This window comes from Erpetoichthys calabaricus, chromosome 11, assembly GCF_900747795.2.
Source record: "Erpetoichthys calabaricus chromosome 11, fErpCal1.3, whole genome shotgun sequence".
In the NCBI taxonomy this organism is placed as follows: Eukaryota; Metazoa; Chordata; class Cladistia; order Polypteriformes; family Polypteridae; genus Erpetoichthys; species Erpetoichthys calabaricus.
Window position 1 is genome coordinate 124,356,486 of NC_041404.2, and position 14,623 is coordinate 124,371,108.

Sequence of the window (14,623 nt, forward strand, 5' to 3'; positions counted from 1 at the left end):
AAAAGACAGTATTATGTGAAAGACAGTCCAGCTTCTCTTTTGGGAGAATTTCCTTTAACTTAATAACATATGTTTGCACAAAACATCCTGACTTGACATCTCACCTTGTTTGAGGGGTGATTGAGGTTTAGCAGGTGACAGAACCCTAATAAAGAGAAATACCTACATGAAGAAACTCTTATAAACAGAAAATTAACTACCCACTTAAAATTTATTCATTATTGCTATCATTTTCACCTTTTACTGTGTTGCAATTCAGCTGGACTTGCCAAAAAATCCCAGATATATACTGCATCTCCTACAGTAACAATGCCAAGCTGATCTGGTGCAAAGTTTACCTGTTGGATCTGCTCTGAATGGCCAATAAATACCTAGAGTGGGGCAGATGAAAGAAAAGGTTAGCTTCCAACTTTCCTCTTCATTGCTGGCACTCTAAATTATACAAAGAGCCTGCTTCCAGGAGATACAGAAGGTAGGGCATACATTTTAAAATGCTACCCATTTAACAGTTAGCTTGGTGTGACAGAGATAAAAATAATGATATCAGTCACTCAATCATAATCACATGCAGCCATATTAGCATAGTATCATTTAAGAAGTGTTCTAAAGAAACCTTCTAACAAAATTTTCCTAATACTTCATAGCAGCTGGGCCACAGGTTAAATGTAATGCTTCAAGAGAGGTTCACGGAATACTAATAACTTGTGACATTGACAGTATATTGTTACCCGAGGAGAACATTGTACATGACAGCTGGGATTGTAAAAGGCACATACGCTCTACAGAATTTTGTCTATCAACACAGATTTTACTAACACGCTTTTAACTGGCAGGCAATTTTTAGTAGTAGCCAAGGAGTCAAGTCTGTAAAGCACAAGCTAGTTCATTTCACAGTACTGAATACTGGGACACTCCCAATAAATTATGTTTTTCCTCAAGCTATAAAAATGGAAAGACATTAACTGCACTATATGGGTAAAGAACTGTACTGTATTTGTTAAGAGCACTGGGATGGCCCTCCTAACGCATAAAAATACATTTTTATTTATGCCTAAAAAAAGCTATTGATGTCATTTTAACTACCAGTCTCTTGCTTTGGCTTAATGGGGGAAAAAAAAAAAGAGTAGTTCAGACTTTTTATTGAACACAATAAGACTCTGCACAAATTACTTATAAAATGTACAAAATTTAAAAATTATATTTTATAGATATTAGTATTATATGTTTAAAAAAGAAAACACAAACCTTCTTGTATACATGGATTTATTACAAACTGGTCGGTGTCATTGGGAATAGAGTATATCCTGCTACAATCAGGCACAAGGCAGGAATTAGTTGTAAATCCATTGCAGGGCCCTCCCACTCACTCACTCTCTCACAAACACCCATCCTCACGCGCATATTGGACTAAGTTACAGCTCCAGTTGATTTAACCAAACATGTCTTTGAAGATGTGGAAGTACTCAGAAGGAAACCCTCCCAGACACAGGGAAAAAGCACAAATTTTACATAGATTATGTGTGGGCTTTGGATTTGAATCCAGAACACTGGATCGATGAAACAGTAGTACTTAACACTAACCATTTTCATTCTATATAAATGTACAAAAAAAATGCCTCTCTGGGTTTGATGAAGTATTCAATGAAAACACAACAAATTAAAGCTGAAAAAATATAATCTCAGCAAATGGATACAGCTGTTTCACCTGCTTACCTGGTAGTTAACATCATGTTTCATATTGTAATCCCATACTTTGACTACTTTTTCTCCAGCAGTAATCAGGAATTGGCCATCATCACTCACAGACAGTGAAGAACACTGCTGCTTATGTACATTGGACACCTGCACAGAATACAGGACAAACTATAGCATTTGACAATACATACAAAGACTTTCCTGTACTGTTAAATCCATAACTATAATCAAAATGTTTACTGCCTAGGAAAGCAAGAACTACCAAATCACTACACAGAGTTCATATTAATAGTGAACCGAGACAACACCATAGTGTTTACTTACCACTCCACAGAGTATTTAAAACCAGTATGATGAATTACAAATGGTCTGTATTGCAGAAAGTACTGTACACTGAATACTGTATATACATGTAGGTTGTAATATTCTGGCAGAGAGCTGGCCCTGAGCACAAATGTTTCTTCCATTTTGTATTAGAGGTGCAGGAGACTGATGTACCAAGTGTTAAATTATATGCTGGCGAGACAAATGTGATGCAAAAAACTGGAAAATTGCATTTTTTAAGGTATAGAGGTAGTCGTGCGGAATTAAAGGTAGCAAGGGTGAGATCTCCAGGAGGGAATTTTACTTCTCTCCACTGATTTCTAAGAGAAGCCTCTCTGGCACTCACATGGGAAAAACTCAGAAAAGTAGGGGGATGTGTCGTATAGCGTATGATCATGAAGCATGGCCAAAGACTCAGGAATATAAAACAAAATTTGAAAAGACAGTTAAGAAAGAACAGGAGGATGCACAGAGGGAAAGCAAGATTCATTTATTTTGGAGTTGAGGGAAAGGATTGCTGAATAGGTACTACACCATGTGATGAACAGAAATATGTTAAAATATAATTTTTTTTAAAGAAAAAAAACTCAACATGGATATTTTTAAAACAAATGGAATACATTCTTATGTAGCACAAAAGTCCATTTATCAGTTCCTTTTCATATACTTTCTTATCTTAGAGACACCTGCTGCACAACAGTACTACATGTTCTAAATTTCTTACAAAGTGTATTATTATTATAATTACTACTACTGCTACTACAACACATCATTTGTGACTCGGTGCAAAAAATTCTTTTCCTTAAATCAGTTCCAGAATAGGCTGGAATGGGTGTCTAAATACACTGTTTTTTTTTTAAATGGATGGACTAAAAAGGGAGCACCATAACACACTTTCTTTTTTTTGTAGAATAGAACTTTATGAAAACTATTACCATCTAGCGAATATCTACAAGAAAGCGGTCTTCAGGTTACCTAAAACAAAAATATTTTCTCACTCCAGCTTAATCTGCAGTTTACTTGAAAACAGATTCACTTGCCACCTAAATTGGGACTTGTGTTTTCAGCAGAACTCTCACCACAGTTTAAAGAAATACTTCATCCAAAACTAATAATTTTGTATCTGTTACGTAGCCTGGACTGTTTGTACTGATGGACATGAAAAAGTTTTAATGTCATGTTTTCATGGTGAGAGGAGAGAACAAAATTCCTGAAACAATGACCTTTAATGGGGACCCAGTTTGAATTAAATGATATGAAAACAATTTCAAAATATCCATGAAAACCCCAGAATTGCTAAACCAAACATCAGGGGCTTCATGTTTATTATATTATACAGATAAAACTAACTTCATTTAAATAATCTATATTGTTAATTAAACATGAGGACACGGTGCCGCAGCACTAGCGAGGAGCTGGCGCTCCGTTCATGGATTGTTCCTGCCTCACACTGTATTCTTGCTGGTGCTGGCGTGACACTGGAAGGATAGATGGATAGAATAATTAAACACATACTACGAAGATATTTCAATGTTCCTTAAAAGTCTTGAAGAATCGGCGTTCTAAGCTTACAGATGGCTTAATGTCTATTACAGAGCTGATTGTGTGGCGATTGGGTATTTGGAGAAAGAACAGTAAGGACAGGAATTAGGGGTTAGTACGTTTGAAAGAGACAGTATTGCTACAATAAAGTATTTCATCGAAGGTCGCGTATGACGCAGCAAGCATCTTGTGTGAGACAGTAACAATCAGTGCGCCACCGTGTTCCCATGTTTAATAATACGCTTTAACTTCTATCATCATGAAAATGATATCACATATACATCTCAGTATTTTAATTATTCAGAGAGCTGTAATATTACAAATGTAATGAATTCTGTGTCCTGTCGGAGGAAGAGAAAGCCTGGAAGCACGTAGTGATTCACACACATACAGCACATAGAAGATCAAATATAAAACAAAGCATTTAACGTGCTACTTTAGTTACAATGGGATTTGAGAAACTAGTAAATTAAACAATTTTAAGATGAAGTTTACGATGTTCTACTTTAATGACAAAATAAACTATGTGATTAAACTGGAAATTTAGAGATTAAAGTTGACATTTCGAGTTTTTTTCCCCCACTGTGTGCCTTTTTTTTCCTCTGTACCCTAATAAGCTTTCATATGACACTCAGACGGTGGGCTACTACTCTCCTTTTCACGGCGAATTTGATATGCGACTTTGTAAACTTGAGCTTTCGAGTTTCTCCGACACGCTGTGTCACTCGATCATCTTCCTTTTGTTGTTTATACCACTGTTTAAAACAACAAATACAGTAATCCCTCGCTATATCACGCTTCGACTTTCGCAGCTTCACTCTATCTCGGGTTTTATATGTAAGCATATTTAATATATATCGCAGATTTTCCGCTGGTTTGTGGGTTTCAGTGGACAATGGGTCTTTTAATTTTTGGTACATGCTTCCTCAGTTGGTTTGCCCAGTTGATTTCATACAAGGGACGCTATTGGCGGATGGCTGAGAAGCTACCCAATCAGAGCACATATTGCGTATTAAATGAAACTCCTCAAATATATTGTGAGCAGAGGGACTGTTCGCACCCCTAGAGGATACGGACACTCCTCAAAAAACAATGAAAGACTACCTTCACATTGCTCCCTTCCTTGTGGCTGCTTTGCGATATGCTTCCCGCATTGTGCTTCGCATACTTAACTCTTTTAGGGCTAATTTTTTTTTTGTTTCTTTTCTCCCAGGGCTGAATATTTTTCCAAAAACTAACATTTTTAAAAAAGAACACAAAGCAATTGTTTAACACATCAAATCAACAAAAATATTTACTTTTGACAAATGTTACTGTCTTGCATGTTGTATGAGCCTGCATACTCTATGATTTCACATACATTTTACACAGCAAAGTCTGATCTCGCTCAAAGCAGCCAATTTCAGTCATTGCCACATTGCACTCCTTACAATATGTGTTGCTTTGATGCCTATTTTTCAATTGTCTGTTGCTGCACTTTCTAACATATATTGTTAGTGTGTACTGTAGAGAGACAAGTCACCCATTTGCCATCATGCCATGCCACTGCCACCAAGTTTTCTGCCTGCATGAAAACCGTATTGTCACCTCTTTTCATCTTCTGAAACTTTATGAACTTTATGTATGGCATTATAGCCTGGCTCACCCCATGGGATTTGCTTCTGTTTATTGCAGAAGTGAATAAAACTTTGCAGCAGCACGTACCTAAGCCACCAGGGGACAAAACACGTTTGGACCAATGCTCCCTGAAGTTATATCACCAGTTCTGTCCCATCTCTATTTGTAATGCCACAGCGCGCTTCATCTCGTCTTTCGTTGTGGGTTTCCACTTTGAAAAACGAGAATGCGATGCAAACGCAGCCCGCGATTCAAAAAAAATCTCTGCCTACCTGTTTGTCTCGTCTGACAGTAGCTGAAAAGCAGCATCAGGAGAGAGCAGCCTGAAGTACAGCAGCTGGTGATCTGTCGTGTCCAACAGCAAGCCATGCCGTCTTGTAAACTCCGGTAGCCAGATCGGCTCTCAACGGATCAATGTCTGTGGATTTATCCCATGCGAACTTTGCCGTAGATGCATCGGCTGCGCGAAGGCACTCAACTGGCAGCAGATCCGCTGGCGCGGCATCGGCTGGTGTCTGATCAGCTGATGCCTGCTTCTAACTCTCTTGCTCGATCTCCTGATCACTGCCAATAAAGTCCGATTCTGAAAAATCAAGAGTCCGACTTCGCGATAATGCGCAAAACATCGCCTGCCGAGTGTTTTCTTTTCTGCACTTGCTTCGCTGCCTTTTCACATGTCGGTGCCATCTTGCCTTTGTTTACATTTCACAACTCACGCACACGCAAGGTTTATTTGCCGAGTCAACGAGTCTAGCATTCCTCCAAGCACAGAGGGAATGCCTGTGACGTGACAGTGAGATTTGTCGCCAATAACAGCTGATTGTCGCCCCCTATCCCTGGATGGCGACTTTTGTCGACATTCGCCTTCAACCCCTCCTGTCGACAAAAGTCGACATCCGCCCTAAAAGAGTTAAAAGCCCTAACAGCAACTATTGATTTTTGATTGTTTGCTTTTCTCTCTCTCTCTCTTCCTCTGATATTCTCTGCTCCTGACAGAGGGGGTGTGAGCAGGGAGGCTGTTCGCACCCCTAGAGGATACGGACGCTCGTCAAAAAAATGCTGAACGAATACCTTCACATTGCTCCCTTCCTTGTGGTTGCTTTGCGATATGCTTCCCACACGGTGCTTCGCATACTTAAAAGCCCGAACAGCACCTATTGATTTTTGATTGTTTGCTTTTCTCTCTCTCCGACATTCTCTGCTCCTGACGCGCACTCCTTTGAAGAGGAAGATATGTTTGCATTCTTTTAATTGTGAGACGGGACTGTCTCTGTCTTGTCATGGAGCACGATTAAACTTTTGAAAAAGAGACAAAGGTTTGTTTGCAGTGTTTGAGTAAAGTTCCTGTCTCTACAACCTCCTGTGTTTCTGTGCAAATCTGTGACCCAAGCGTGACAATATAAAAATAACCATATAAACATATGGTTTTTACTTGGCGGATTTTCACCTTTCGCATGGGGTTCTGGAACGCAACCCCCGCGATCGAGGAGGGATTACTGTAGTACGTTTTCCTTGCCTTCACTTGGTATTCACTGAAATTCTTCTATTGTCCCTCGTGCTTTTGCTATTGTCTTTTCATAGAAGGCGGAGCTTAAGGGCTATTTATATTGATTTGCATATTCAAAGAGGCGTAATTTTGGAAGGAGTTGGGGCGGGACAGCAGGCACGTGCACGGGCGTTACTTTTCACGCTGACCGGGATTTATGTAGTGGAAGAACATGAAAGTTGGCATTCACACATGTTTATGCATCTGCATTTTTTTGTGCGCACGAACATTTCCGCTTTTGTGCTTATGCAATGTTATAGTGCGAGTTCTACGCACGCCGTTATACATGAGGCCCCAGGTATCCAGTCTTATGCTTACAACATTTCAAACATGTATTTTTATTAAAATACTATTAAATAAAGCATTTCCAGAAAATCCACTCATGGTCAACACTGAAGTGCATGGAAATATGATTAAGTTTCTGAACTGAAAACCCACCTTCCTTTCATTCTGATACAAAAATGATCATTTATTATTATTTTAGGATGAAGTATTCCTTTAAAGTCAAAAAGTATCTGAAAAGTACACCTACTGCATTTTACTAGACTAGAGCAAAGTATTAAAGTTCTTCACATTTTAGTAACATTTAGCTGTTCGTTCATTAGCAACACAGTTCTGCCTACCACAAACACAAGGATGATCAATATGTAGTGATTGAATTTTTGTAGGCAGAAAATGCAACAGATGCAGAATTTCATTAAAAACCATCAGCACTACACTATGATAGTGTCCTTCCACAGCAACTAACGAACAGACATGATCAGAAACAGTTATGAACAAGCCAAATGACTTGTTAATAATGACTGTTGAATGAAACTTTGAATAGGTTTACCAAATGTTTTCTTGCAACTAGATGAAAGAATCTTTTTAACCATAGATTACATAGATTGGAGTCCAAACAGGACTTTTTTTTTTTCAAAATGGACTCCAAATTTGGTTCAGACCTCACAGGTAACCATCATGACAAATGTTGCATTTGTAAGTTTTATGTTGCTGATGTTTTGTCTCAATTCATGATGCCCTTAATGCAGGACAAAAAAACAGGATTCTGTTCCAGAAACCACCACAGTACAATAAATTACAAATTAGTTCCAACAGCAGGGTTGCACATTTTTGCAGTGCAGAAGTAAAAATCCATTAATTAGCATTAAGTCAGGTTTACCCTGCTGCACAAATCTAAGAATAACCATCATCCAGTTCTCAGCTACTGCAGATACTTAGTGGGCAATCATTTGTACGCAGATACCAAAATTTATTTCAGGGTTAAAAGTGAAAAGTTTCTCAGAGTTTTCTTAGCTCACGATTTGCCTCAGTGAAATTAAAACATGAATGGAACATAACTCTTTAAATTGAAATTACAACAAAACTAAAGTCATGCTTATTGGTACAAATTTGAGCTTAAGAAAATTACCTCCTTTTCACACAATCGTATTGCCATTTTCTTCTGCTATAAATCTTGGTGTCATCTTGGTTTCCTCCCTTTATTATTCTATCCACTTAAATCACATTAAGAAACTTTCTTACTTACTCCATTGTAACATATCCCATGTTTGCTCATTCCTCTCCTTTTCTGAAGCTGAGAAAATTGTCCATGCTTTTATTTCATCCTGCATTGACTGCTGTAACTCTCTACTGGCAGGTGTCCCTTCTAATCTGTTAACACATCTCTACTTGATTCAACCTTTGCTGAAAATGTCCTTACACAGATCCGCAACAGTAATCACATAACACCCATGCTGCTTCAGTTTTACTGGCTTACAGGATTGAATATAAAATTCATTCTTTTAAAAAAACAACTTAAAACTCATTTGTTCAGGAAGGAATTTAAACTGTTCCCTACTTTCTTACTCTTGTTTCAGTTCACACTTATTGACAAGGTACTCAAGACAATTTGCATTTGCATCACAAGTTATGGTATTTGTTTAGTGTTTACTTGTAACATTTTGTATATTTGGTATTTTGACTCTGGTTTATTGTCTCTTATTATAATTCAATGCCTTATGGTTCCTGTATTTATCTTTAGTGTTCTTTGTGGGTATTTGTTTCCAAACTTATATATGGCCTATTGTTCACTTTGAATTTCTGTGAAGGCCTTTGAGCATGGGAAAAGTGCTAGATAAATAAGATACACTAATATAAACAATTCATTTGTTACATTTAAGAAACATTTGCATTTAATAGTTAACACCTCTGCTTTATTACAACAAAATATGCTGCTTTACGAATGTGAATTGCAATAGTTAGAATACTAAGACCTCTTCTTTTTGACTAACAAAAAAGAAAAGTAAACCCATTTGTGCATATAAACTGTAAACCACTACCATAGTTTATAATGCATAATGCACAGATAGTTCAAAATCTTGCAAATGCAAGGCTCATTAAAAATATCTAATAAAAAAGGCCTCCAGTTATTAGGAGACCCATTGTACCTAACTACAATCCCTGAAAACATGGAGTTCAAGTCTGTTTAAGTGATACCTAGCAACAAATGAAGCTCCTTCAGAAAGCAGATTACTTTAAGAGATTGTTTAATTTTGTACTCTTTTTAAAAACTTAGCAACATAACATATGACTTTACCTCTCGAATAAGTCGTCCACTTTTAGCATCTAGCCAGAGGATTTTGTTTGATGACGTGCTGACTAAAAGGTGTCCAACAGAAGTGGGTGCGTAGCACACCTTCACAGCAGAATCCAGATTAGTGCTTTCCAGGTCTAAAATACTCACATCTATTCGTAGAAGCTAAGAGAGAGAAAAAATACATAGTTTTCACAGAATGAAACCAAGTATTAGAATAAGCAATGTGCAATGAAAGAGGGTTCACTTCCTCATTTTGCCTTTTATGGTACCACTGGCAATGAGCTAAATATGTAATGAAACAAGTAACATTGTTTAAAAAAAAAAAAATTGGGCCTGAAAAATCTTTTTCTTTCCTATTTGAAAGAATGTATATTTCCTACTGCATGCACACAGTAAAAACTGAAAGCTGTTACTGTATAAATCACAACTTGATACTCCCAACCTAGACATCACCTGTACACCCAAAATTTAATTAATCTACAAAAATAAATGTTCAGTGATCTTTCATCATAAAGTGAAAACCATGCAACAAAATAATTGCTTTGCATCATGATAACTGCAAGTTACCTCATCTAATGAACATGCATCCATCACAGTAACAATATACTCTGTGGGTCCAACAAAAGCCAGGGATCTGCTGTCATCACTCACAGTAAGTACATCAGGACACCATCCCTGTCTTCTTACAACCACGTTGCCTTTCAGGAAGGTAAATAAGATAAAAATAATACATTTTATATTGCTTCTTCCTCACAATCTCAACATTTTACAAAGAGAACACAACAGAATGATACAGTATTAAGGCAAATAAAGTTCAAGAACAGTGAACTCAGTCAGGTTTCATACTGAGCAAAGGCCGGAAAATTAAATTTGCACACTAGGGTTCAAACACTAAATGCTTACTAATATAAAAATTTCTGTCAGTACAAGATCTTTGAGGTATGTTAGAAAAACAGTATATTCATAAGTCAACATATTTCAAACTGCATGTGTGATTAATTAGTTACAAATTTCTCTTTAAAATAATAAAAGGCATGATTGAAAGACAACTAATAATGGTTAACCCATCTGAAGTAAAAGCTTTAGCTTACCCAAAACTCTAATGACATGATATTCCTGCTCTGCTGCACTGTAGAGTGCGAGTGCACCCATTGACCCAGCACTATATAAATATTCTCCATTTGGTGAAAATCTTAGACCAGTTATCTGGCCTCGGTGTTGTCTAAAAGGACAATGAAAACCTGGTTTTAAGTAGCAGAACAATGCAAGCAATTGTCATTCAATCAACACTACATGAGCTCAAGCAGTCTTCACATTAAGATCACAGATGAAAATAAAACCAATAAATTAATTAGAAAAAAGGACACTTCTACCTAAATTGATAGCAAAGAAGACAGTTTGTAAAACAAAAAAGTTGTTTTAACTTCAGAAATGTCTCTGTGAAGAAGAAACGAACACTTTTCAGCCCTTTGTATATTGTGTTCATGTAAATTGAATTGGACAATGGTTTCCTGCGACTGTGTATATTAAAACAATTCCAAATCCACCACTGAACAGTAAAGATAAAGTAATATTAACAAGGACACATATCTATATCCATTGATAAATATTCTCAGGATAGACAGGAAGTGAAGCAAGGCAGATACTATTTTTACGCAGAATATCATTATCTTCTCTTAACTAAGGACACACGCACCTGGTCAATTTAGAGTCACTAAGCATAAGACAGGAAAGCCAGCAACTCATTTAACTGTTCAGAACTGTTCACACCTTTGAAACTATTGCAAGAAGAATACCTGCTGTCAATGTTAAATGAATAACATAATTTAAGTCTAAAATTTATTTTGCAAGGACCACTTATACTGCCTACTGTTGGATATTTCAGTGTTCAAAGTAATTTAAGTTACTGTACTTGTTTCAGATCAGTGAAGTAATCTGAATCACCTCACAAAGAAGAAGCTTAATAGAAATCCTACAACAAGCTTTAAAATGCATTCAGCACCTGCACCAAAACCTAATGATGCTACATGACAAGAAAAAAAAACTGGAATCAAAGAAGGCTCCAATTTGTTTACAAAATAGATGTCTTTCAGTTTTGATATGGAAAACACCTCATGGGTCCTAGTTACTGAACACCATTGTTTTGAAGGCACTTTTTGGGAACATTCCATTCTAATTAAGTGATCAATTGCAAATCACTGTTTCATTATATAACCTTCCAGATCCATAATAAACTGAATAACCTGACTGAACAACAAATTCCTCTTACTGAAACATTCTCAAAAGAAAAAACAGTGAAAATTTTAAACTACAGGTGAAATATTCCATTAAGCTAAAAGATGTGTATATAGAGTATGTTCTGCTTTTTTTCTCTCTTTTCTATGTCAGAGCAATATACCCCAAAAGTTTTTTTTAATCAATGTCCATTATACAAGGGCTACATATAAGAAGTAATTAGGAATCCACAAAGGAGTACAAGAATGGACTAAAGTGGAAAGGAGATGAGGCCCTGTTTAAATTGTCAAGTTCAAAAAACTATCAAACAACTTAACTTTAACAATAAAAATGAATACATAATTTTCTACACATAAATATGTTTCATGAAATTCATATGACTGTTTCTGTCAACACACAACTTAGTGTCATGTTATACTTTCATGACAGGAACATACCATGTTTGAATTTGTTCATTTTCAAAACACAGAGGTAAAAGTTACAAAAGAAATCTCAAGACATACTTGTGTTCAGCAAGAATTGTTGAGCGTGCAATGCTGAATACCCGGACCATGCCAGAGCTGAAGCCACATGCAAAAACTGGCTGCATGGGGTGGAATGATACAGTACTAGGAATATCTTCGGAGATGAAATCATATAGCTAGGAAAATGTAAAGGTTAGGCAATTTGGCAATTTTATAATCACTTTTAGAATGTAAACTATCATATTTCTGCCACTAAAATGTTTTCCCTAATCATATCATAAAAATGATACACTAACTTGAGTTATGTGCTCTAGGAACTATAAAGTATACTAATTTATTCAACTCATAAAAAGGAAGAATACTTTTCTTTTAAAGGTAACAATGTAGTCTAAAACTGAATTGTTTCTTACAAGAAAAAAGGTAAATCAGTCAAAAAGGAAAAGCAACTATTTAAGAAGTCTTTAATATGCAACCTGCTTAACACCAATTCAAGAATTTAAAAACAATATACCTGCTGCATGGAGTCAAGATCCCATACTCTAATAGTGTTATCTAAAGAGACTGTAGCTATGTGTCTTCGTATGCCATCAATGCTGAAAGCCAGAATCGTATCCACATGTGACCTCATCAGAGTGGTGTACTTTCGACTGCTCACATCCAAATATCCTAAGTTTCCAGTAGAAGTGGCAGCCAGAATGCTTAATCCTTCTGAGCCAATGCTCACAAAGTTTACTGGCCCTTCATGTTCTTTGAATAAAGGAAAAGAAGCCAGAATATATTATTTACAGTCAAATAATGGAATCTTGCCACTATCTGTTAACTAGACTGGACTCTCAGTTCATTTTGAAGAGCAAAGCATCTGTAAAACATACAGAAGAAAGACTGCATACAGCCAAATTATCTTTTATGTGCATAAAAACAAAATACATATTATGAAAAACTGATTGTCTTCCACTACCTGTATTGGTTTATGGATTTATACTATTAGAAAGGATATGATTGAGTCTAGATAACCATGTAGATATATTCCTATAATATTCAATCTGTGGGTTCTTTTTAAAAATAATTAGCCTAATTTGTTCATGATCTTATATTGAAGCCACACTTCCACAGAAGCCATAAAATGATGTATTAATCTACGACTAGGCTACATATTCAATCTGTGGGTTCTTTTTAAAAATAATTAGCCTAATTTGTTCATGATCTTATATTGAAGCCACACTTCCACAGAAGCCATAAAATGATGTATTAATCTACGACTAGGCTACAATACAAGGTAAATAGCTCCAACAGCCAATTACAAAGTAATACGAAAAAGCACAGAAAATACAAAACTTAGCTTACCCGCTTCCAAAAACACACTGGAAAAATCAAGGGGCCACAAACGAAGAAATCCATCTTCTGAGCCGGTAGCACAAAATGTTGAGGAGATGCTAATACTGTTTATGGCAATTCCAGATCCTGAAGACAAACATTTTATTTTTTTTAACATTCCATATAATCCAGTCAAACTTAAAGCAAAATTCAACTCCCACCCAAGAGAAAGTAAGGAGAGCCAACAACCAAAACTACTTTAAGGCAACAAGAAAGGAAGTGAATCCTTTTCCTAGAAAAGGAAGCTTATTTTAAAATGTTATTGATTAGATCCTGCCATATTTTTAAAAGTTTTGATTACATCCTCTAAGTCAGAATTTTCCAGTTTCAAATAGTTTAGAACATCAGTTACCCATCAACTTAAAAGTGGAGGGATGTGATTCTTACAGTTGAATAAGATTAAGTCTAATGTTAGTAGTGAAGTAAAGGCAAAGGTTTGTCCTTCTCCACTTTAAGCCTGTCTGGGAGTACACCAAACACAGCTCTTAATGGGTTCGGAGTGATTGTGACACGGAGGCTATCCGATAGGCATTCAAAGATTTTTGTCAAAAATGTTATTAATTTGGTATGCCTAGAACATGTAGACCAGTGAGGCAGAAGCTAGATTACAACGTTTACAGGTTGAATCTTTCCCTGGAAACATTTTGGACAATTTTAAACAAGACAAATTCACTCAATAAATGATTTCAAGTTGAATGATTGAATACTATTCTGAAATATTACGTGACAGATCATTTCCCAAATGTACTCTGGGGTCTTTGAAAGGAAGGGACTTTAAAATATATTTTTTAAATTGTACAGATGCTATATGAGTCTTCTAGACTGATCAATATTTCTTCTGGAATAGAACTAGGCGGGGAGTGGGGAAAATTGGGCTGGTTCTGTTTAACAAAGTTTCTAGCTTGAAAGTAGTGGAAGAATTGTATTGATTAGAAGTTAAATTTGAAGTGCAATTCTTTGTAGGATGTAAAGACATTATCTACAATATGTACAAGTCTCTAAGTGTTTTAATCCAGGACATTTTCTAAACATTAAATACTGTATATGTTTGAAAGGGTGGAAAAAGGTGGTTGTCATGTAAAGATACAACAGATAAAAGCTTCTCTGTGCTTCCTACATTGGTTCCATATTCTGAAAGAATGAAGGGCAATTGGATTAATAGTGTATTGACGGTAATGTGTATTAACTGGGACACAGAGCAGGGAATATAAAGAAGTACTGCAAGATTGTATCTCTATTGCAGACCAG

The 14,623-nt window shown here is 36.3% G+C and overlaps 1 protein-coding gene across 2 annotated transcripts in view; it reads right to left on the reverse strand.

Annotated features, from left to right (window-relative positions):
• Positions 1 to 14,623, reverse strand: part of wdr90 (WD repeat domain 90) — a 72,210-nt gene that overhangs the window by 30,444 nt on the left and 27,143 nt on the right. For both annotated transcript variants that reach the window (XM_051934024.1, XM_051934023.1), the window contains exons 18-26: positions 13,346 to 13,462; positions 12,513 to 12,748; positions 12,041 to 12,177; positions 10,394 to 10,524; positions 9,870 to 10,000; positions 9,303 to 9,464; positions 1,714 to 1,842; positions 238 to 371; positions 105 to 145 (exon numbers count right to left, since the gene is read on the reverse strand). In XM_051934024.1, coding sequence (XP_051789984.1) covers positions 105 to 145; positions 238 to 371; positions 1,714 to 1,842; positions 9,303 to 9,464; positions 9,870 to 10,000; positions 10,394 to 10,524; positions 12,041 to 12,177; positions 12,513 to 12,748; positions 13,346 to 13,462 — 1,218 coding nt within the window. The remainder of the gene's footprint in view (positions 1 to 104; positions 146 to 237; positions 372 to 1,713; positions 1,843 to 9,302; positions 9,465 to 9,869; positions 10,001 to 10,393; positions 10,525 to 12,040; positions 12,178 to 12,512; positions 12,749 to 13,345; positions 13,463 to 14,623) is intronic.